The sequence below is a fragment of the Rhinolophus ferrumequinum genome, chromosome 12 (assembly GCF_004115265.2).
Source record: "Rhinolophus ferrumequinum isolate MPI-CBG mRhiFer1 chromosome 12, mRhiFer1_v1.p, whole genome shotgun sequence".
In the NCBI taxonomy this organism is placed as follows: Eukaryota; Metazoa; Chordata; class Mammalia; order Chiroptera; family Rhinolophidae; genus Rhinolophus; species Rhinolophus ferrumequinum.
This window is the reverse complement of record NC_046295.1, coordinates 78,193,217-78,216,383: the sequence shown is the minus strand read 5'-3', so window position 1 is coordinate 78,216,383 and position 23,167 is coordinate 78,193,217. Positions and strand designations below refer to the sequence as shown.

Genomic DNA, 23,167 nt, shown 5'->3' with positions numbered 1-23,167 from the left:
TGTACCATGTGGGGAGGGGTGGTGACTATGAGACCTCTCTGTACTGTCTTCTCTATTTTTCTCTAAATCTAAAACTTAAATTTTATTTTAAAAACACTAACGTGGCCCCAGCGGCTTCCGGCGCCCACCTCCCGGAAGCAGCAAAGGGCTCTGCCCCTCACAAAGATGGCGGGCGCCGGCGACACGGGAGGAACCGGAAGCGCGGTCTAGCGCGAGCGCGGGCCCGTGGCAGGCTCGGGACGCGCACGGAGGCGCGGGTCCGGGCATGAAGCTAGGCCGGGCTGCGCTGGGCCTGCTGCTGCTGGCGCCGGTGGTGGTGCAGGCGGTGGAGCCCATCAGCCTGGGACTGGCCCTGGCCGGCGTCCTCACCGGCTACATCTCCTACCCGCGCCTGTATTGCTTCTTTGCCGAGTGCTGCGGCCAGAAGCGGAGCCTCAGCCGGGAGGGTAGGACGGGGCGAAGGCTGGGGGCTGGGGTCGGGGTCAGAGGCGGGGGTCGGGCCTCGGGGGCCAGAAGCCCGGACAGAGCTGAGGCCAGCGGGGCCGCTACGCGGAACCGGGACCCGGAACCCGAGGGCCGGAGGGTGCGGGGTGGGGCCACGACCGCGGACAGACTGGACTTCGGTCCGACAACAGGAGGCGAGCTGCGGGTTGGGCTGCTTCCCGCAGAAACGGGGGGTGTGGCAGCTGTAAACGCCCTCCAAAGAGTTTTGCGCCTTCTTGGCTGGAGACCGGAAGGATGGTGCGGGACCTCCTGGTGCGGACCCGTGGTGGCCAAACTGCAGCCTTCTTCCTGCGCGGCCCTGGGGCAGGAGGAGCAGAGCTGGGGTGAGGGGTGCACGCTGGTGGCAGAAGCAGTGGAGCCAAGGTCCTTTTCAGGAAGGAGCTAGGCTCCTGCCAGGGCTGTGGAATGGGCAGCACTAGCAGAGGAGATGCCTCCTGGACCCACCTGCCATCCTGGGCCAAGTGCTTACATACCTCATTATTTCATAAGGTGCTTGAAGAGCTTAGCTGGCTTTCACATGAGCCTGTTAACTTGGCTAAATTTTGCTAGCTGTGTGCCCCCCAACCCCTCCATGACTGGCTTTGTCTTTCCCAGTGCTGCAGAAGGATCTGGACAGCAAGCTCTTTGGACAGCATCTTGCAAAGAAAGTCATCTTAAACGCCGTGTCTGCCTTCATAAGCAACCCGAAGCCCAAGAAACCTCTCACCCTCTCCCTACACGGGTGGACTGGCACTGGCAAAAACTTTGTCAGCAAGATCATCGCAGAGAATATTTACGAGGGTGGTCTGAACAGTAACTTTGTGCACCTGTTTGTGGCCACATTGCACTTTCCACATGCCTCCAACATCACCCTGTATAAGGCAAGGGCAGAATTTCAGAACCCTCCTGGATGGTGCTGGGTTAGGGGGTATCTTGGTTGTGGGGTGAGACCTGAGAATTGCATGTTGAAATGAGTGAGCTCTGAATATGGCTGCGTGTGTCAGTTCCCCTTTGAGAGGTGTGGAAGTTACAGAGGGTTGGAGACGCATGGGGTAGTTAGTTACACTGTCAAAGCTTTATGGTTTCCAGAAATAGGCCCAGTGTGATTCTCATTTTAGTAAGTGAGGTCGTAGGATTTTAGAGATGGACATGATCAGATCCAGCTTAAAGATCATTAAATCTAACTCATTTTGCAGAGGACACGTTTCTAGAGAGGCCTAAGTTTGTTTAACTGCAGTGTTGCAAACTCCTTTTACAGTTTAACTCTGAATAGCCTGTGTTTTGGCAGCAACCCACCTGGACTTAAGTCCTAACTACCTTACCAGTTGCGTGATCTCAGGAAAGTTACCTGACCTCTCTGAGTCTGAGGTTCTTTATCTGTAAAATGAGGGTTGTAAGAATTCAGAGAGCTCTGTCAAGTGTGTGTCATGGGATCTGGCTGGCACATGAGTGTTCAAGTAAGAGTGAACTATCGTCTTTTTTAATCCATGTAACAAACCTGTGAAGTGGGCAAGACGCTCAGAAATTGAGCCCGCACCCATGCGAACACATTTTTCCCTTCTGCTTGGGGGAACGTGAGGGTCACCAACTGTCCAGGGTTTCCCAGGATGTGGGCTTTCCAGTGTTAAAACTGGGAAAGTTCCAGACAAATTGTGACAAGTTGGTCATCCTAGTTAGCATTCAGGCTCCACTACGTAGCTGTGTGACTTTGGGCAAGTTACTTAACCTCTCTGTGTCTCAATTTCCTCATCTGTAAAACAGGGAATGCAATAGCATTCTATTGCACACAACTTGCATGCATTTGGAGAGATCACAATAAAACGTTACGGGAACAGTGCTTAGGACAGTGACTCAATACATGTTCTCTGTTAACTGCCTGAAAATTGGGGTAACAGTGAGAAAACCTTGGCTGCTCAGGAGCCTAGCAGATCTGAGCGAATCCCTGTTTAAATAGTGACTCACTTTGGGGTCTCACACAAGTTGCTTCAGTTCTCCGGAGGCTCCTCCTCTCTAAATAGAGGCTAGTTAGTCCATGCCTACAGAACAGAATTACTGCTTAGGTTAGATTTGTACACGTGGAACATTGTAACCGTGGTCATAGTAGCCAAGCAAAAACCAAAGCCATAAAAAATCAAGATGTACATTGTAACGTCCAAAGTCTTCCTCAGAAAACAGCTCATTTCTCCACCTTGGGGATGAGGGGAGGTCTAGGAAAGCAGTATATATAGAACCATTGCTCAAATTTTGATTAAAAGGGTCTTTTCTCCTTACCTTGATTGCTTAGTGTTGTAAGAAGTATCTAAATATATCCTTATGGAATGTTTCTGTTTCAACCAATTTATTTCAGAAACCGCCAGGCATTGCTCTAGAAACTCAAGAGTGTCAGTTAGCTGACGGCACTGGTGCCAAAAGCGCGTGTGTTCTCAGGTTCAATTGCCTCGTTAAAGGAGCCTGCATTTCTTACTTTCCCCATCGGAAAGTGAGAGAAACTTCTCCAGGCTATTCTCCAGAATAAGTTTGTCTCTGCCTTCTTCCTAGAAGGCTGGTGTACACAGGATATGTGCTAACATTGCCATTTGAATGACAAAGGACCAGCAAGTCAGTGCCACAGCAGCAGTGTGACATCTCATAGCACAGGAATTGTAATCAAACTGGGGCTTTGCAATCAGATGGGGTGGGGTTCGGATCCCAGCTCTGCCACATAGTACTTTTGTCATCTTGGGCAAATTGATTAAGCTCTCTGTGCCTCAGTTTGCTCGGCTGCAAAATGGGTATGATAACACCCATTTTGATGGGTATGATACCATACCCATCAAAATGAGTATGATGGCTTGTGTGTGTCTGTAAAGTTCTTAGCTCTCCCGTAGTTGTAGCATTAGTGGTGCCCATGCTGGTTTCAGTTGAACGTGCTGAGAGCTTTGTGTTGGCTTTCTCCTTACAATTCAGGATCAGTTACAGTTGTGGATTCGCGGCAACGTGAGCACCTGTGCAAGGTCCATCTTCATATTCGATGAAATGGATAAGATGCACGCTGGCCTCATAGATGCCATCAAGCCTTTCCTAGACTATTACGACCACCTGGACGGGGTCTCCTATCAGAAAGCCATCTTCATATTTCTCAGGTAAGTTCAGGGCTGGGCCACGATTGAAGAGCTGAACCTATGTCTATGGGCTTCAGGAAAGAAACCCAGTCCTCATTCACTGGAGTTATTTTGTAGCAATGCTGGAGCGGAAAGGATCACAGATGTGGCTTTAGATTTCTGGAGAAGCGGGAAGCAGAGGGAAGAAATCAAACTCAGAGATATGGAGCATGCCTTGTCTGTGTCGGCCTTCAATAACAAGAACAGTAAGTTCACGATCGTGCGTCCCTAAGTTTTCAGTCTTGGGCATCCCCACCCCCAGAGCCGGTTAGAAGCGCGCATGCTCAGAGTCTACCCCAGGCCTGCCAGCGGAATCTGCCTTAGGAACTGCAGGTGACCCTTTATGCACACCAAAGTGTGAGAAAGCTGTTTTACAGAAAGGGAAATGGTTGGTGATGGCGATCTTGAAAATTAGTTCCCTGTTTTCTTCAGCTAAATCCTTTTCTTTTGTAGAAGAAAAGCAGCTGGTTGAGCAGAGAAGGTTGCTGTAGGTGCCTGCAAAGGAGGAGGTGGCTTGTTAGGTCACTGGTTTTCTATGCATTTCCCTTGAACTCAGAGGTTCTATGCCCGACACTAACAGCCAAACAGTGGTTGGGCCCTTGTTCTGTACCAGGCACTGTGTGAAACCCTCTACCTGCATCTTTCCTTTAATCTTCACAGTAACCTCATGGGGTAGAGACTATCGTCAACCCCATTTTACAGATGAGGAAACTGAGGCTCAGAGAACGATAGCAGCTTCCCCAAGGCCACACAGCCTGTTAGGTGTCCCTGGTTCCAGAGCCCAAGCTTTTAACTACCAAGTTCATGGCTCTTCCAGTGAACTCATGTACACCTTTGACCCTGAGCCGTTGGAGGTGGAAAGCCACTATGGTGGAGCCTGACCCACTGGGTAAAACCTGTGAGCCGTGCAGGTTGACCATTAGCATTCAGGTCTTTGCTCTGCTCTGGTTCATTCTTGAGCTTACAAAATAAAAGTTCTCCTTTCCAACAGACTTGCCCAGAAATTCATATTTATGTGGAGTTACGTGAACAGCGTGGGGTATGTCAATTTGTGCAACTGGAATTACTGATAAAAGAGAGTATTTTGTATTACGTTCAAGAGTTTCTTGGCATGTCACAAGGTATGGACACATGCCATAGAAAGCGTAGCCTAAGTGCTGCAGCGTGAGGCCAGGCGCCTAACACCCACGCTATGGGAGGTTCCAGAGGGATTCCAGGGCACCAGCTTCGGAACCGGCAGACTAGGCCCAGCCGCTTACTGGCTATGGCCCTGGGCAATAGCTGAACTCGCACTCATTCATTCATTTAACAAATACTTATTGAGCAGCTACTAGGTGTGTGGTCCAAGACCTGGGGACACAGCAGTGAACAACACTGAAGTCCTTACCCTGAAGGAGTTTACATCCTAATGATAATAAATAAGGAAGGAAAAGTGTCGGATGATGGGGTATGTCTAATGTATAACAGAGGTAGAGATGTATCTTCTTCCATCCTCCTTCCAATAGGAAAAGAGTAAATCCAGAAAGAGGGTTTGGGGGTTCTGGGAAGAGGATTTGCTGCAGTTTTAAATAGAGTGATCAGGGAAGGCTCACTGTAAGGCTGACATTGAGCTGAGCTGAGGAGTGAGGAAACAAGCCGTGTGGACATCGGAGGGGAGGGAATAGCATTCCATTGGAGGGAACAGCCTGTACAGTAGCCCCGAGGTGGGAGTGTGCCTGGGGTCACTGAGGCTGGTCCAGGATGAACAGGGAGAACGGAGGTGAGATCAGAGGCCAGATGGGGGAGGTGCCGATCCTGGAAGGCCTGGGGGCCACAGCGAGGCCTTGGGTTTGACGCCATGTAGAGAAGGGAGCCCCTGGAGGGTTCTGAGCAGATAGTGACGTGATCGCATTTAGTTTGAACAGGACTGCGCTAGCTGCTGGGTAGATAGACTGAAGGCGGCAGGGCCGGGGGACGAGCCGGGAGCTGCTGCAACAGCCCAGGAGAGAGGTTCTGGGAGCTTGGAGCAGCACGGTCGTGATGGGGCTGGTGACGTGGTTGGATTCGGATACACTGTGGAGGTAGAAATAATCCTCCTGAAGGGCTGTGTGTAGGAATGAGAGAGGGACAAATCAAGAATCTGGTTTAGCAATTGGACGGGCAGCACTGCCCTTTACAGGGGCACGGACTTCGGGAGCAGCAGGTTTGTGGGGAAGGGTGGGAGATGAAGGCAGGTGTGCTCAGTGAGCGATGACGTGTTGATGACATCTAAGCAGAGACGAGGAGCTGATGGCTGGATATTCCTGGGGAGTTCCGGGGGTGTCAGGCGGAGAATACAAATTGGGGAGGGTCCTTAGATGGTTCTTAAAGCCAGGAGACTGTCTGAAATCACTTGTTCGCCGGCACGCTCTTCCTGGGTCTTGGTGGGGGGGGCTGTGCCCGGAGGTCGCCTCCTCAGCCAGGCCTCGCCGGTCCCCCTGGCTAGTTAGCCTTCTGCTCTGCTTGCCTAATTGCTCCATCTCCGTACTCAGCCCCTGACCCCGTCTGAAATGGTCTATTGACCGGCTTGTTGGGGCGCTCCTCAGTTGTGAACCCCAGGAGGGCAACATCGTGTCTGCCTGGCTCGGCGCTTTATTCCCAGGGCCCCGGGCATGCCGGGCACACAGCAGCCTTCAGGAGAGGACCTGTCCAAGTACAGTTGCAAGAAGTGGGAGCTGTCCCTCTTGGCTCAGCGGTTCGTTTTGTCCTTCCCCACAGCCTCAGATCCCACCCTATCCTGGCAATCACAGATTACTGAGTGCCAGTTGTGTGCACAGCACTGTGGGCAGAGAAAAGCATAAACCCCAGGTGTGATACTGTGATTCGTAATAAGAAATATATGCCAGGGGTGCCAAAAAAATGTATACACATTTTAAGAGATGTTATCCATTATTACTTTTCAAAGTTGAATTGAATTACGGTAGCACCTCTTGTAATTGCAGAAGTCAAACGTGACTTGTATTTCATCTTTTGTTCTCGGTATATATTGAGTATGACAATTTTAATACAGTTTTTTCCTTTCTTAAAATGTGTGTACAGTTTTTTGGCATCCTCTGTATTTGGTCTTTGTCTTGTTTCTGGCTCTGAGCTAAAATCCTGAAATATTCCAAGTGATAAGGAGCCATAAAGGTGTCTTGATATTCATAACAAACCCCTTTCAACCACATCTGAGTTTGTGTTAATAAGGTGACCTTTGGAAAGCACCAGCGGTGGGGACAGCTTTCCACGGGGACCAACCAAGTGATCAGAGTGTTGGAACTGTAGTCCCACCCCCGACCTGGGGGGAGAGGGGACTGGAGGTTGAACCAATCATGCCCGTATAATGAAGCCTCCATAAAAAGAGGACCGGTTGGGGTGGGAGACTTCCGGGTCCGTGAATAGGGAGGGTGCTTCTCCTGGAGAACGCATGGAAGCCCCGAGTCCTTTCCTGAACCTCTCCCTGTGCGTCTCTTCTACCCGGCTGTTCCTGAGTTCTATCCTATAATAAACTGCTCATCTAGTCGGTAGAATGTTTCTCTGAGTTCTGTGAGCCACTCTAGCAACTTAACTGAACCCAAGGAGGGGGTCACTGGAACCCCTATAGCTGGCCAGTCAGAAGCACAGGTGACAACCTGTACTTGAGATTGGCGGCTTGAAGGGGGGCACCGAGCCCGCAACCTGTGGACTCTGACGCTACCTCCGTGTAGACAGTGTCAGAATTAACGTGAATTGTAGGACACCCAGCTGGTGTCAGAGAATTGCTTGGTGTGAAAAACCCCACACATCGGAATTTTTGTCAGGTGGGATTTAAGGCACGAGAGTAAAGCAGCAAAGCGGAAGGGAAGCAGTTGAAGAAATACTGGGCGTGATCCAGCGGGTGCTGTGTAGTCTCAGAGGAGGGAGCACGTGCGGGGTGGGGAGCCATGGAAGCGGGAGTGGAGACGTGACTGCCACACCACCCTCATCCTGCGGGAAAACACGCAGCAGAGTCTGGGCCCTGTGGCCAGAGCACAGCATTGTCCTTACGCGTTCTTACTCTTGAGGTTCCTAGGTTTTGGTCCCCAAAATGCTCTGTCTGGTTTGGACTCACCAGCAGCGGCAGTGGGTCTCTTCCCTGTTGCTTATGCAGCTGCTGAAACTCCAGTGAGTCACAGGTTTTGTCAATAAAGGAGTGGCTGGTCCGGCCCTGGGAACTCTTCCCACCTTTTGCCTTCTTTGAAACTCTGCCCCCGTGAACCCGCTCCCTTCCCCCTCTGCCTCTCTGCTTGTTCCGGCTGGCCGTGGGGAGCCTCTGTCCCACTTCAGGTCATTAAGTCACATCTTGAGAGGCCTCCACTGAGCCTACAGAATAATGAATGTGTCCCTCCCCACTGTCGCATTACCTGCCCTTTGCTTTCACAGACACATCAAGACTTGCAGCTGTTCCTGGGCCAGCTCAGAGGTCAGACCTCCTGCCTCATTAGATCGGGAGCTTCCCAAGGGCAGGTGTGGGGCTGCACCTCCAGTGCCTGTCACCTGTCAACACCCAGGAGACGTGTGCTGGATGGACGGGTGGGCAGATGGACGATGGATGAACAGCACCTTTTTCTTTTTCCCAGGTGGCTTCTGGCACAGCAGCTTAATTGACCGAAATCTCATTGATTATTTTGTTCCCTTCCTCCCCCTGGAATATAAACACCTAAAAATGTGCATCAGAATTGAAATGCAGTCCCGAGGCTACGAAGTTGATGAGGACATTGTTACCAAAGTGGCTGATGAGATGACATTTTTCCCCAAAGAAGAGAGAGTTTTCTCTGACAAAGGCTGCAAAACGGTGTTCACCAAGTTAGATTATTACTACGATGACTGATGGCGCAGGAGTCATTGTTGAGCGTTGGAGAAGAAAGAACTCAGCACTCAGATCTTCCCCATACCTCCCCACTCCGTCCTCTGAAGGAAGAGTAAAAATGAATTTTTCCTGTTTGACATGACAGAAATTTTTCTGGGCATGTGTCATTCCAGCGGAGCCTGCGGGCTGTCACCTTACCTGTGGTGGCCTCGGAACAAGCCCTGGAGCCTTCAGAGAAGGAAGCAGCCGCTCCCAGCCCACTCGTGACAGGGGCCCATGATTTTTTAAAATCATGTTTTAATTTCACGTGTTTTCTGTTTCAAGGAAGAACAAATAAGTTTTACTGAAAATGTGATACCTTTATTTAAAATGGTTTTTAACATTATGAGAACCTTTTCAGACTCTTAAGTTGTTGGCTTTGTGTGTTTTTTAAAGTTCTCATCGTAACATACATCGTGATGTCTTTACTGCAAACAAGCCCAAGCCAAGTCCCTGGCATGTATTCATTCGGTACGTAGGACGGCCTTACTGGGGACCAAGGCTGGATGGAGCAGTGACCAGAGCTGTCACAGGAGGCCCATCACAAGGGACAGTGAAGTGTTTAGATAAAAGAACGAGTACATAAGAGGACATGTTCACGCACGTCACGGATAAGGCCTTAAGTGTCCTTTCTGAGGGTTTGCATCTCAATAATTGTGAACATTTGTTAGAAACATTTTCCTCGAAAGGAAAGTATTTCTGGCTTGTCACTTGCCAGTCGTTCAGCTGTGCCAAGAAAGGCCCTCCTCTCCCTTCCATCCTGGAGGAGCCACATGCTGTCTGGCATGTCCTGCTATATTATTTTGAAAACCTTATTTACTGCTAGTTTTTGTTATGTTTAATCAGAACGCCCAACGCCTCCTAGGAAAGCTTAGCTCCCCCCTCCCCCGGATGCTGAGAACAGTGTTTTTATTTATAAATGCTACCATTTTACAATAAAACTGTGTGTAACTTGTGCATACATTTGTGAAGGAGGAAAACCCCCAGCCCCTGCAGGCCTTACGTGCTTAAGCTATTCATGAAGGCCTAGCAGGAGCAGTCCAGGTTGGAAGGACGTGGAGCCTGATGCAGGGACTGAGGATCCTGGGACAACTGGCTGCTCGCTCAGCTACACGGAGCATTGCACATAGTGGGGGGTTCGTGGAGCTCCTGACACCCAGCGCAGATGGGCTGCCGGGCTGATGCAGGGCCCCTTTGCCTCACGGCTACCCAACCTGTATAGAGGGTCGGGCTGGGAAGTTCTTTTTAACTTTTATTTATTTTAAGTGTGTTTTTCCAGGACCCATCAGCTCCAAGTAGTTGTTTCAATCTAGTTGAGGGCGCAGCTCACAGTGGCCCATGCGGGAATCGAACCTGCAACCTTAAGAGCACCCTGCTCTAACCAGCTGAACTAACCGACCGCCCCTGGACTGGGAAGGTCTTGATGCACAGCTGAAGGTAGCCTATTGTCATGTCCCCAGGAGTCACAGATTAGGGCTAATCATTTGAAGGTGGCAGCCCCAGCCCCAGCACTTGGGAGTCTCTAATTAGGGAACACAGGGGTCCCCTGACTTAATTTGGAAAGTTCCAGTCTTATAGATGAGGCAGTACAGGGTGGAGAAGAAAATGCGTTTGGTTGGGAACCAGACCAAGAAAGTCAGTCTCCTTGGACTTGAGCACCTTCATCTGAGAAGTGAAGGGAGTAGGTGGGACGATGGCAGAGAGTTTGAACTTTCTAGAAAGTCAGCTCATCCTCAGTCCTGGGAAGAGGCCTGATGTTAACAATTCACTGATAGAAGAAGCCAGGTTAAGTGTGACTAAGCTGAGATCTGCTTAACAACCAGGATTTCATTTCCAGTCCTGGAGGGAAGACCTGGCAAACAGGTTTCCTGGTCTGAGGTTAGAATGTCAGCAGGCAGTCACGTTTTCCCATGCTTCAATGTCCTTCCTACGTGAATTTTAGAATATACTTGTGAGAAGTGCAGCTCTTTCCGGTGCTATTTCCATCCATGAAAATAAGAGTGCAGCCCATCATCTAATCCAATTTAACTTTGTATTTAGGGATAACAGCCTGTTAGGTAAATATTGATTCTGTGTGATGCAAAAGACTGTCAACCAGCATGTTCAAGGTACATTGAGCCCAATGACACCTACGTTGTTGAAGAGCCTTTATTCCAAGCTCAGACTGTTCAGAGTTACCAAATGCATAAACAAGGGGAAAATTAGCAAATGACATCTCACATGATAAAACTTAGGCTTTATTACTTTACATTCGCTAGTTCAATTCCAGCTCCTCTCTACATCTTATGTGGGGTGGAGGAGGCTGGGCCATGGTCACCCATGGCTTTTTCAAGTTACAAATCAGTACCAGCAGTAGTCCAAAGGTGGCCAACACATGTTGAGTTTATTGCATCACTGTAAACAGAAAATCTTGTCTTCCCCAACCAGACACCCAAAAGGTTCTAAAAGAAATGTAACAGCTCCAATTTGCACATTTGTACTAAAATTTTTAAGCCCTAGCCTGATATTTTTAAAAGCCTAAGTGTGATCCTCTGTAAGGCCTTCCCATGTCATGAAAATACTCATTCAACCACATCTATATAAAAAGGTTGACCGTTGTTCTCAGTATGTCTGCAGGTGCAACTACAAGGTAGACCCAGACAGTTTATACTGACTTAGATTCACAGAATCTTAGATTCACAGAATCTAAGTGATTTCCCACTGACCAAGGCAGTCCAGCCTGGCGCTGCCACAGAAGGTGTCGTTACTAGATGACTCAGGACCAGACGCAACTTCAGACTGACCTTGTTTCATCCACAATTGTGACCATATATTAGCACGCATTTAACAATAAAAATTAATCCCCTTTCTTTTAAGAGTATCTGATAAAATAGGCAATTATTTCATTTTGTGTCCTTCCCATGTTTTAAAATAAGCAGCATCCTATATTTCTATTCTCTGATTCACAAATAAAAACATTATAAAAAATATACATATCCTTGAAAACCAGCAAGCTGTTTTCATTCCTATTGTATGATTCTTCCACTTCTTTGGCCGTATAACCTGCAAGCTGACCACTCAGTCTGGGCACGTGTCATCCATGGAGATGAACGTGTCCTACGGATTTCAAATGGTTCTGTGGAGTAAAATGAGACACTGACCCACATATAAACTGCAACAGACAACATTTCACCACGGGGACCAAATTCAAATTCAAAACCAGCAGTCTCATTCTGATTCGACTCTAGCAATGACGTGTTTGGGGCAAATCTAGCAGTGACTGATGCTCAGGAATAGAAGACTGGCAGCGATTCCAACTGACAGGTGAGCGAAGGAACTCCATGGCCAGCCAGAGCGATGGCCAGACCGAGGTCCTGTCTGTCCTGGCGGCTGCAGAGGCCGAGGATGGAGCCCCCACCCCACACGCCGCCGCTGCTCACATGCAGGTCCACGTCCTCCCACCGGACACTGTGTGTGCCTGAAGGTGCCACCAGTTTTACCTGGAGAGACTTCAAGTCAGGGAACGCTCTGTGTAAAGAAAAACAACTCCAGCAGAATGTTTTCGGCAGGTAAAAACCTAGTGCGCCCAGAAGGCAGCCGGCCCCTGAACTTCAGTTACAATAGCAGCTCCTGAGGTGGGTGCCGTGGGGTCAGAAACAGTCCTAGGTTTCACTTACAGCTGTTTCCAATGTCCTTCTGTCAGCAGTGTGTGTGTGTGGGTGTGGGGCGGATTTTAAAAGTTCATCTTCAACTGCAATTAACAGTTGTTATGTTGCAAAATGATAAGTGCACTTGACAGATGAGTGGCTTTTCCAAAAAATAGAAACTTCTATATTCCACAAGTCCACAGGTACAAATGTGCAAACTCCAAGGACGTCTTCAAAGTGTTTCCAAAAGACAGACTCCTGGCTTGGGTAAGAGGTCAGTGAAAATCCAGCCGCGACTGCACAGTCTTGCAGCCCTTGTCTGAGTAGATTTTCTCGTCTTTGGGGAAAAACGTCATTTCCTCTGCCACTCTGGTGACAATGTCTTCATCTACGGTAGAACCGCGGGCCCTCATCTCTGCCCGCACACACTCCTTCACGTGTGTGTACTCCAGGGGCAGGAAGGGGATAAAGTAATCGATGAGGTTTCTGTCTATCAGTCCGCTGTGCCACAGGCCACCTGCAGAACCAGACACAAGCGGGTTTCCCATCCATTACTGTCGCCATCACCTGGCCAAGCTCACTGCCTACAGGGCCATTTTGATTCCGACCCACAGGACACGCGTCAAGTCTTTGGCCCTTGAGATTCTCATTTTGTCAAGTGTGTAACACGCCTGATGTAAGGATCGGCTGGCGACCCTGCTAACTGATTTCTAGAATATGTTGATGTAAGAAATGTCCACATCCGTGGCGCATTTTTATAAAAATTTATTTGAGCCAAACAGGATACTCCTGGAAGAAAAATGCTTCCAGGAATGACAGTTTTGCGGTTTCTTTTATGCATTTGGAATTAAGGAGGGAACCTAAGGAAGATTAAAAGGAAGTGGGAGAAAGCAAGGCAGGGATTGGATTACAGGATATTAACAGGATTATGTGCTCCCTTGAGGGTGGTTATGCCTCCGAGGGGTCTGAAAAGAGGCATTTCAAAGGTGTGTTAACTAGATGCCCAGAAACAATGGACAGGGCTGGCTTAAGGCAAAGATAAGCCTTTTACTAAAGAAGTTACATGCCTGGGGCGCGAACACCCCCCAGGACCTGCCCAGTTAGGAATGGATGGCCAGATCACCTTGTGAGGTCACTTTCCCTAGGACCCCTAAGAAATGCCCTAAGGAGAAGTCCCGATTTCAGCAAAGCCAAGAAGGCACATGTATTCTGTGGCTTTGTGAAAGGCTTACAGTAAGACGTCTCTGCTGGCAGAGTCAGAGTTCCCTCACCCTGGAAGACTCACTGTGTTTGTTATTGAAAACTCCGACAGACAGCACATGTTCCAGGTCCTTCAGCTGAATGTCTTCCCTCTTTCTTCCTGCCCGCCAAAAGTCCAGGGCCGTCTTGGTTATGAGGTCCCCACCTGCATTGCTGAGTTTGCCCAAGAAACAAAGATTAAAACCACATATTAAGATTTCTGTGTCTAATCAGGAAACGTACCTGCTCTAAGGCTTATTTTTAACCAAGGAATATTTACGAAGTGCTACTAGGCAAAGAAAAAAGTGTCTGCCCTGAAGGAGCTTGAAAATCTGCTTTTTCAGAACTTGCCACGTAGCACTGGGACTTTTTATAACCCTCAGAAACGACATGCGCAGGTAATGAAATTGCCTGTTATTAGCAATTACTTCTCTAATTCATTTTCTCTTTCCCATTCTCTGTGCCATGCTGAAACTAGCAACCCCAGAGTAAAAGAAATCGGGAAGTTACTTTTGCCAGCTGGCGCTTTGTCCTTGGGAAACAGCATGCTGGCCACCAGGACCTCATTCTATCTCGGGGAGAATGAAGGCCAAGTGTGTCCCCGAGAAACCACTTCCCACTAACCTGAGAAAGATGAAGATCGCCTTCCGGTAAGACACGCCATCAACCTGCTCGTAGTAGTCTAGAAAGGGCTTGATCGCATCGATGATCCCAGGGTGCAATTTATCCATCTCGTCAAATATGAACATGGAGCTTGCACAGGCACTCACATTACCCCGAATCCACGTCTGTAACTGGTCCTAGACCATAAAAGAAGTAGGAGGCGGAGGCTCAAAGGATGTGCCAAGAGGCGCAAAGCCACCACCTGGTTGTTCTTCATGCTCTGGATGACTAAACATCAGAGCTGTCGGGGTCTAACCACTCTTAGAAACTGCTCCCTAACCTCCATCCACTGGCTAACAGCTTTTCCAAAACTTGATCTACAAAAAGTGGAAACCAGCAGAGAGGTAGGTGCTAAAATGCAACGCTTTTTTCTAATTCAAACGATGTGCTAGAGGTGACTTTTGAAAGGAATAAGAGGTAGAAGATAGATGAACAGTTACCATTTCGCTGTTAACCGACCCATAATTTTTGTCTCACTATGGACTGAAACCTCAATTGTACCAGCCATACTGAGGAAGGAGAAAGTAGACAAAGATGTGTGCCGTGCCCAAGACCAATGCCTTTTACTGGTGCCACGCACAAAGGAGCTGACCTGGGTGACATCTCACAAAAAGCATGTGTTCCCGTGCTTCCTTGAAACAAACAAAAAGACACCCAAGCAACAGCCCTCAACTCCAAAACGTGAAAGGCTCCAAGGATATATTACTCTATTTCCAGAGACTTATGAAAAATTTGGAAACCAAGAAAATAATTCTTTCTTTAGGGCACTCTTCCTTGTCTTACAGTTTGTTTGGCAAATGTCCGCTTTCATTTCCTTGTTCAGTTCAGTTTGTATTTCTTATTTCAGTCCCCACCTACCAACAGGAATATTAAGTTTTACAAGGATGACATTCATTTAAATGAGAACCTTACCAGACAACTTAATATAAATTAAATGTGGAAAGAGTATCTCAAAGAGAAATGCCTTAAGGTTCAGGTCTTTGAGGCTATCATTTGAAGAAAAAACGCAATGCCAAGGATTTGAAGGATGGGAGGAGCAAAGGGAATTCAGAGGAGAAAATTCTCTCCTCTGCATTGCTAACTGCGGAGGCAAAGCTGACGCTGCATCAGGGTGTGGCCTTCAACAGAAGCCGCGTCCAGACACATCGTTGAAGGCTGTTCTACTTAACCCAGGGCTGTGAGGGAATCGTTGAGCGTGCTTAATTCATGGCAGAAGGCGGCTACCCCGTGACCTGGCAGTTAGGAGATTGGGGTTCAAGTTTCTGATTTGCCCCCAGGTCGCAGATTGTAAAAAGCCAAGTCACGTCACCTCTCTTGGCTACATCTTAATGGGGATAACATCATCTATGCCACTGAATTATTTTGGAATCAAGCGAGGAAAAAGTTGTAGGAAAGCTCAGCAAATGGCAAAGGGTTATGGGGTAAGTCTGCCTTAAGTCTGCGGGGCCTGGGTCACTGCAGTGCAAAGAAAAGAAGCAGAAGCGGGAGTCGGGAAACAGGTCTCCCAGACCAGTGGAAGTGGTGGGGTAGGCGGGGTAACAGGTAGGCGGGGTAACAGGGTTCCCTTGCCTGGTACAGTTTTATCTGCTGCTCGTGAGGGAAGTGCAGAGTCGAAACAAACAGGTGGACAAAGTTACTCTTTAGGCCTTTGGAGTGCAGATTTTCAGCCACAATCTGGCTCACAAAATTCTTGCCGGTGCCAGCCCAGCCATGTAAGGAAAGAGTCAGTGGTTTCTTGGGATTTGGGTTGTTCCTGAAGCCAGTCAGGGCCTTGAGAATCACCTCTGTGGCCAGATGCTGCCCAAACAGCTTCTCCTCCAATTCCAGCTTGAGGGCTGCAGGAGCCAGCCCGAGAACAGAAAGAAAAATACACATTAAACATGCACCAGAAAAGCAGCACTTTCCCCAGCTGGCCAAAGCGGCACAGAGTCGAAAGTGGTCCAGCGGGGCCTCTGCCAAACCCCAGGGCTGGCACTGAGGCGGAACCTCGGGCTGCAGTCACACGATGCCACCTCCAAGGGAATGCGCTAGGTGGGTGGGTGTCCTCCTCAACACTTACGTGTCTGACAAGGCAACTAAACGTGTCCGTTCGTCCCGGGATTAGCCCTCTCGGGACTGAGGTGCGTGCTATTCCCCCGGCCACCCCTGCTGGCTTGCAAAGACCGAGGGCCAAATGTGGGCGTTCTGGGCAGACGCTGCACATCTGAAAACTACTTAAAAGGGTCGCCATGGCGCAGAAGGGCTGGCCACGCCGCTTTCAGTTTCTTCCGGCTGTAATCCCAAGGAGTCCGAACACTTAGGAAGGAACGTGGGCTGAGCCCACGATCTGGAGCATCCGTCTCGGACGCACGGCTTCCAGGCCTGGAGTCCGGGCCGAGGTGCCGTCCGGCCTCTCTCCCTCCCCCCACCTCGGCCGAGCGCCGTCCTGACGCCCGCAGGGGCCTGGCCCGCGCGCCCCTCGCGCCCCTCCAGGCCGACCCGCCGCCGTACCCGACGCGTTGAGCGGCTGCTTCTCGCGGCAGCACTCGGCGAAGCGACAGTACAGGTCCTTGTAGGACAGGTAGCCGGTGAGGGCCGACGCGGCCCCGATGGCGATGGCCACGCTGACGGGCTCGAACGCCGCCACGGCCTGGACCGCCAGGGCCGCCAGCAGCAGCCGCCCCGCCGGCGGCATCGCCCCGCTCGCAGCCCACCGCTGGCCCCGCGCCCCGCGCCCCGCGCCCGCCGCGGCCTGACAGGCGGGACTTCCGCCTTGCTTCACTTCCGCCCCGCAGGACGCCCGCCCCTCGGACGGCCTGGCTGGCGGGGGGCGGCGCTGGGCGCCACCGCGCGCAGCTTTGTCGGTTTTGTTTCCTCCCGAGCTTCTCGGAGCCCACGCTTTGCTTTCTCGTCCCCGCCCCCACTTGCCCTCGGGAGAGGCCTTGGGGGAAGGAGGCTTTGCTGCTACCGTCCGATTCCGTTCCTCGTCTGGTGGCAGAGCTCGGGTGGCTGAGGGCTGGCCCTTCTGCAGAGCGAGAGGAGAGGAGATGCAGAAAGGGAGGCAGGTGGCGTTTAGGAAGGAGTCCAGAGGAAGCTGAGGACCTGGAAACTGATTCCTTTGCGTGCCTCGTGCTGCGCACTCCTCGGGAAGTCTGCGGTGCTCAGGGGTACCCTCCTGCGGTGCTCAGGGGTACCCTCCTGCGGTGCGAGGTTCTGTCCTTCTCATGCCCTTTGATGACACGCGTCAGGGGCCGTGTTTGGTCCAGGTTTGCGGTACCAGCCCCCTGGTGCTGCCTGCCCTGGTCTCCCCAGCTGGTCCTTGAATGCAGAGTCTCCTGTGTGTCCCTACCGTCCTCAATTCTGCCTGCCCTCTGTGGACGGAAAAGGGGCCACAGGTTAAACCTGACAAGCTCAGGAGCCTGAAAAGAACCGCACAGGTGGCGTGAGCATAAACATGCCTAACTAAGGTGGGCCATGGCGGGAAGTCACATCCTTGGCCTGTAGCTTCCTTGACAAAGGTCAATCTCTACCTTAGCTGAGCCTGTCTATTGTCTTTTTGCATCTAGGGTAACATGTCCTCGGAATGTCAGTAATCCCTTTTTCCGGACCAGAGCAGGAAACTATAGAATCCCTCATTGTTATTCTTGTCCCCTGATGACTATATGTGCTGTAAAAAGTGAACTAGTAACTGTACTGTACCCACCTATGTGAAAGAAGTACCTGTCTCTCCGATTTACTTTTATCCAATCCCAGAGATTTCCTCACTTTGCTTTCTCGCACCCCCTTAGTCTACCACCAGTGGCTTTCATGTAACCCTCCTCCTTTGATTCTACGTGTAAAATAAACTGCAAACCGCCATTTTGCAGGGCATTTTCTCAATCCGTTGAGATTTTGCTTCCCGGCAAGTGTCATCAGTTTGGCTCAAATAAACTCTTATAAGTGTTCTCTTAGTCTGGATGTTTTTTTGTCGACAGCTCCTTGCTCAGATAACCTTCAAAACCTGTAGTTCTCACATCCCCCTAGATAGCCTAGTTACGTGAAATAGCAGTTTCCGCAGTTCAGCCTGGAGGTAACGCTTCTGTCCCATTCAGATCCTACATTTCGCCCTCCACCGGCTGTGCTGAGGCTGAATGGAGGCTGCGACTGGTGGACACACAACTTCGGGGAAGGCACAACTGGGGGGTACTTCTGAGGGCCTGGAGTTCCGGCCCTGCCAGGTCATCCTGATGCCCTGACAGCTTCCATCCAGACATCCCATCTGCGTGCCGCTTTTTCTCTAGCAAGGACCTGGCAGCGAGGAATCAGACCACGTTACAGTTCAATATCCATAGGATCCATCTCTGAACTTATTTTCCAGAGGCCTTGGCCCTTTGGACTCAGTAGGAGATTTTTCCAGACTATTCTTCACATCAAGGCCTGGGAGTTTCTGAGGCAAGATGCTCAAATTGGCGCATATCTTTCAACTACTTTCTGCTTTCCTGCTTCATCAGGACCCCCTGCTCTACTCTGCTGGTGGTGGAGAGGGGTCTTGGCCTCAGCTTCTCAGGGCTCTGGCGCTCATCCCCTCGGTGGGAAGATGGCCCCGAGGGGAGTCCAGGTGACATTTACTTCTGTGTTTTGTCACTGTCGGCTCTGGTACTCTCCTCTCCCAGAAGGTGGAGAGTGGGGAAGGGGGTGTCCCCTGCAGTTTTCTGCACTTGGGCTCAGTAATCAGTTTCAAGTCCCCACATTTCCCTAAGCTTCTGTGGCCTGTCTCCTACTCGGTCAGGTTCCAGCTGTGCTACAAGTTGAGGTTCTGTGTTTCCAAACCACAGAGGCTGACACTGACCGGCTTGGGCTTTGTAAGGGCTTCTTAGAAGAATACAGGGTGGCCTGTGGAAATGTGAAAATTGCTGAGAGGCCGGCCCGGTGGCTCAGGCGGTTGGAGCTCCGTGCTCCTAACTCCAAAGGCTGCTGGTTCAATTCCCACATGGGCCAGGGGTCTCTCAACCACAAGGTTGCCGGTTCAACTCCTTGAGTCCCGCAAGGGATGGTGGGCTGCGCCCCCTGCAACTAACAACGGCAACTGGACCTGGAGCTGAGCTGCGCTCTCCACAGCTAAGACGGAAAGGACAACTTGAAGCTGAACGGCTCCCTCCACAGCTAAGATTGAAAGGACAACAACTTGACTTGGAGAAAAGTCCTGGAAGTACACACTGTTCCCCAATAAAGTCCTGTTCCCCTTCCCCAGTAAAAATCTTTAAAAAAAAAAAAATGCTGAGTGACCGTGCTGGGAGGAAGGTGGGGGTGAGGTGTGTAGGCCTCAGTGGCAGGAGCTCTGGGGCCTTATTACTCCACCCTCCTGGAGAGAGCAGGAGAATCTGATTGGCCCAACCTAGCCATAGGGAGGGGTGGTGTTGTGCCCTGCAGTTTGTGCTATTGTGTATGACACTTTGTCCTCTTAAAATTGTGACTGTTAAAAAATAATAATAAATAAATAAACTAATTTAAAAAAAAGGAAAGAAAGGGCGGCCGGTTAGTTCAGTTAGTTAGAGCACGTTGCTACTAACACCAAGGTTGCCGGTTCAATCCCCACATGGGCCACTTTGACCTGCACCCTCCTTAAAAAGAAAAAAAGGCAGAAAAGTGTGACTGTTTCCTGATTTGTCATTTGGCCATTTATTTTGAAGTTGGTCACTGGAATACATGGACGGTGGGAAGACGGCCACAACCCCTCATCCCCCTCTAAGAGCTCTCTGGGTAACTCAGACACATCTGAGCTCAAGGAGTGGACATAACCGAGCCCCAACACTTACACCCCACCACCCGACTACATAATGATCCGGACACTGCTTTGTGCCCCATTCTCCCTCTTTTAAAAAGGTTTTTAAAAAATTATAAAACAACTTCTACGCTTCAAGTTGGCCAAAAATTAGTATCATTTACAGTATCGTAAGAGAAATTGTATCATTTACAATATCATAAGAGAAGTTAGTATCATTTGTAGTGTCGTAAGTGAAATTAGTATCGTTTACAGTATCTTAAGAGAAATCTAGTACTCTGAGGTCTGCAAGACGTATCTAGAAATCTTGCTACTGTGGAAAATGAGACTGCTTAAGTGAGGTTGGGGGAAGTCAGTGCACAGTGCATGGTTTATCTCTTTTATTGATTGCTATAACACTGTCCTTCAGGCGCCTGAGGGAGTTTCATATTTTCTTTAGACATCGTTAGGCACCAAAGCTCTTGTAGGAAAACTTTGACACTGGGGATTCTGCCGTTTTGCTAGCACCGATATGGCTCCTGGTGACCCCTCCAATAGAACTAGTAACTCCATTCATATAAAATTTTGTTACACACCTTACAAAGGGGAGTGCTTGTGGGTATTTAGATCCACATTCGGTTTTAAGGCTGTATGTTCAGTTTTCATAAATTGTCCGAGCCCGTGGTGGCCGCCCTCTTGCGTCACTTCTCACCCGTCATCCGTCCCCCGGTCCTTATGTCTGCTCATCCCTTACACTTTCTATCACTGCTCTCTTGGAGCATGGCCTGCGATGTTTACATTGTTAATCAGGAACATTCAGAACCCACCAGCTTGACTCCTTAGGGCCGTCATGACTTCAAAGAGCAACCAGAAAAGGCTTGGAAGGGTAATTCTGCTATAGATAGGGATCTGCCCTTTGGTTTCGCGGCTGGCGGAGATTTTCAGGACCAGAGACAGCGAGCCCTGGTTCGCACCTGTTTCTCAGGGAGCTTCGGCTATGACTGAAAGGAGAGGTAACCTCCCCCTCGCTGGTAGACTGGGAAGCTGCCCACGGCTGGGGAGACCTGCGCACCCCGAAGAAAGCACTAGAGGGTGCCGGTGAGCTGCTGGTCTGAGGACTCAGAAACTGGGTTCAAATCTGACTCTCCCTACCTCTGTGACCTTCAGAAGGTCACAAAAATAATGACAACAGAAAAAGTTCAAAAGCCTAGATTACTTAAAATACCAACTGTTTACACTAAGCCCTGTTCTCATTCAAACTTTATCAGTGTCTATATTATACAGAAAGACTTTCTTGTATACAGAGGAGTACATGGTTTTTGGTGTTTTCCTTTTCTTGTTATCTTGCACACAATGATAGTTTATTTCTATGAAATCTTAGTGGGTGTGTGCTCAAGGGCTGCCAACCCGCTTTATAAGCAAAACATAATCGGGAAAGGAAATCTTACAAGCAGAGGTGCCAAGGCAGGGGCCAGGTCAGGACGGGAGTGCCTGCCTCTCTCCCTCCTTCTCTGTCATCAATTTCTCTCTGTGGATCTGCTCCAGTCTTCTCTGCACAGCACCTGGCTGCATGTGTGCTGGTCCAGACACCCAGACACTCCCTCCCTTCTTCTCCCCCTCACTCTCTCAGCCCCAATTCCAAACTCCCAGGGAAGGGCTTTGATTGGCCAGTCTGGATCAGGTGCCTCCTTGATCCAATCAGCTGTAGCCTGGGATGGGGGCCACATTCCCTGGGGTGACACGATTGCTTCCACTGTAACCATGTGAAGGAGGAAAGGCCTGTGCAGCAAAGGGAACCTACTATGCATCCACCTCTTACGTGTTGCCTTTTGAGTGCCACGACTCCCTTCCTTCCACTAGTGCAGGCAATGTGCAATGACTGCTCCGTAGGGATGTCATAAGTGCTCAGAATACACAGAGCAAGCAATCTTGTCTCCCCCTCTCCTCCAGTACAAAGTCTCCATGCCTGTCACGCCATTCTTACTCTGCCCAACAGCTCTACTCAGCCCGGTTCCCAGCTCCTAAGCTTGTTCATTCATTCACTCACCCAGTATTCTTTGAGCACCACCCATATGCCAGGCACTGTGTCAGGATGAACACGACACCCCCAGGGACCTCCTCCATGGGGCTGTGGTAGAGAGACAGTAAGCAAAGGAACAAATACACTGCTGTGATCACTTCCGATGGTGACAAATGCTATTGAGAAAAAAACTAGTGTGTGGTGCTGAAATGCTTTTCCTGGATCCACCCCGTTCTTCTCATATAGTAAGTTCTTTGGGCACATTATTTGACCTCTCTGGATCTCAACTTCTTCACCTGTGAAATGGAGATTTCCACGGCTTGTATCAATCAAGGTTCTCCAGAGAAACCAACCAATAGAATATATGTATATGTTTACTGTAAGGAATTGACTTACTTGAGTATGGAAGCTGAGCGGTCCAAACCCAGGAGAAGCGACAGTGTAGCTCCAGTCTGAGTCTCTGAGTCCAAGGGCAGAAGTCCAATGTCACACCGTGAAAACAATGAGGCAGAGGGCAAGAATCCTTTCTTATTCAGCCTCTTATTCTATTTAGACTTTCAACGGATTGGATGAGTGAGGCCCACCAACATGGGGAGGGCAATCTGCTTTACTCAGTTGATCGAGCAAATGTTAATCTCATCCAGAAACACCCACACAGACATACCCAGGAATAACATTTAACCAAATATGTGGGCACCCCATGACTGAATCAACCTGACACATAAAATGAAAAATCGTACCTTTCAAAAAAGACTAAGGGTGACCGTGCTTTGTACATGTCGGGGAAGGGGGGTGATTTGTTGAAAACAGTGAAGGGTCTCAAGTTTTGCCCTGCTTGTATGCTCACAAGTTAGCCTGCCAGTTTCCGAGAGGCTGGCAAGGCCATATGCCTCAGAGGTCAGAGATAGGGACTTTCCTACCTCATGGCACAGCAGATGTCAGTGCATATTTGTGAAATGACTAGATGGCTGGATGCTCTCCTGCCCTAAGCTACATACCCAGGAAATGGCAGTCACCCAGATTTTTGGGGGGAGCAAGAGCCACCCCCCCAGAGTCAGTTGAAAATTTAAGGTAGCAGACACGACCAATTTGGCCATACGTGGCAAAGTCAAAGATGTGTGTGCCCCATGATTTAGAAATTCCCCTCTTTAAGCCTTGATTATGTTGTGGCACATGCTGAAAATCAAAGTGTGTTCACTGGGGTTAGTGCAGGGGCTTCTGGATGAAGTGACTGGGCCCAGGGCTCTGGCTGCCCTGTCCCATCCCATCTTTCACCTGTAGCCCATTTATGGCAAGCAGAGTGCAAAACCCAGCCCTACAGGGACACACTCTTATGGAATTAAACCCAATTTCCCGTCATTGGGGAACAGATAAACAAACCATTGTTTAGTCCTACAATGGAATATTATACAA

At 49.7% G+C, this 23,167-nt stretch overlaps 2 protein-coding genes and 1 pseudogene across 4 annotated transcripts; 1 reads left to right on the top strand and 2 right to left on the bottom strand.

Moving 5' to 3' along the window:
• The first annotated feature begins 156 nt into the window (after positions 1 to 156).
• Positions 157 to 17,580, top strand: TOR1A (torsin family 1 member A). Of its 3 annotated transcripts, none has more exons than XM_033122576.1 (5): positions 157 to 446; positions 1,099 to 1,364; positions 3,430 to 3,605; positions 3,702 to 3,829; positions 8,219 to 8,849. In XM_033122576.1, exons 1-5 carry the CDS (start codon positions 266 to 268, stop codon positions 8,467 to 8,469), a joined length of 1,002 nt encoding a protein of 333 aa, XP_032978467.1. In that variant the 5' UTR covers positions 157 to 265; the 3' UTR covers positions 8,470 to 8,849. The 3 variants fall into 3 exon arrangements, with proteins under 3 accessions (XP_032978467.1, XP_032978469.1, XP_032978468.1); XM_033122578.1 differs by lacking the exon at positions 8,219 to 8,849 and adding an exon at positions 17,561 to 17,580 and having other exon boundaries at positions 159 to 446; XM_033122577.1 differs by lacking the exon at positions 8,219 to 8,849 and adding an exon at positions 8,022 to 8,206 and having other exon boundaries at positions 159 to 446.
• TOR1B (torsin family 1 member B) lies at positions 10,692 to 16,722 on the bottom strand. The gene is made up of 5 exons (XM_033122579.1): positions 16,506 to 16,722; positions 15,585 to 15,850; positions 13,977 to 14,152; positions 13,399 to 13,526; positions 10,692 to 12,630 (listed from the first exon to the last, which is right to left on the bottom strand). The coding sequence occupies exons 1-5, from the start codon at positions 16,687 to 16,689 to the stop codon at positions 12,389 to 12,391; spliced, it is 996 nt and encodes a 331-aa protein (XP_032978470.1). The 5' UTR covers positions 16,690 to 16,722; the 3' UTR covers positions 10,692 to 12,388.
• Positions 17,581 to 20,135: 2,555 nt separating the features above from the next.
• On the bottom strand, positions 20,136 to 21,858 carry LOC117031585 (ubiquitin-conjugating enzyme E2 variant 1-like; annotated as a pseudogene).
• Positions 21,859 to 23,167: the final 1,309 nt, after the last annotated feature.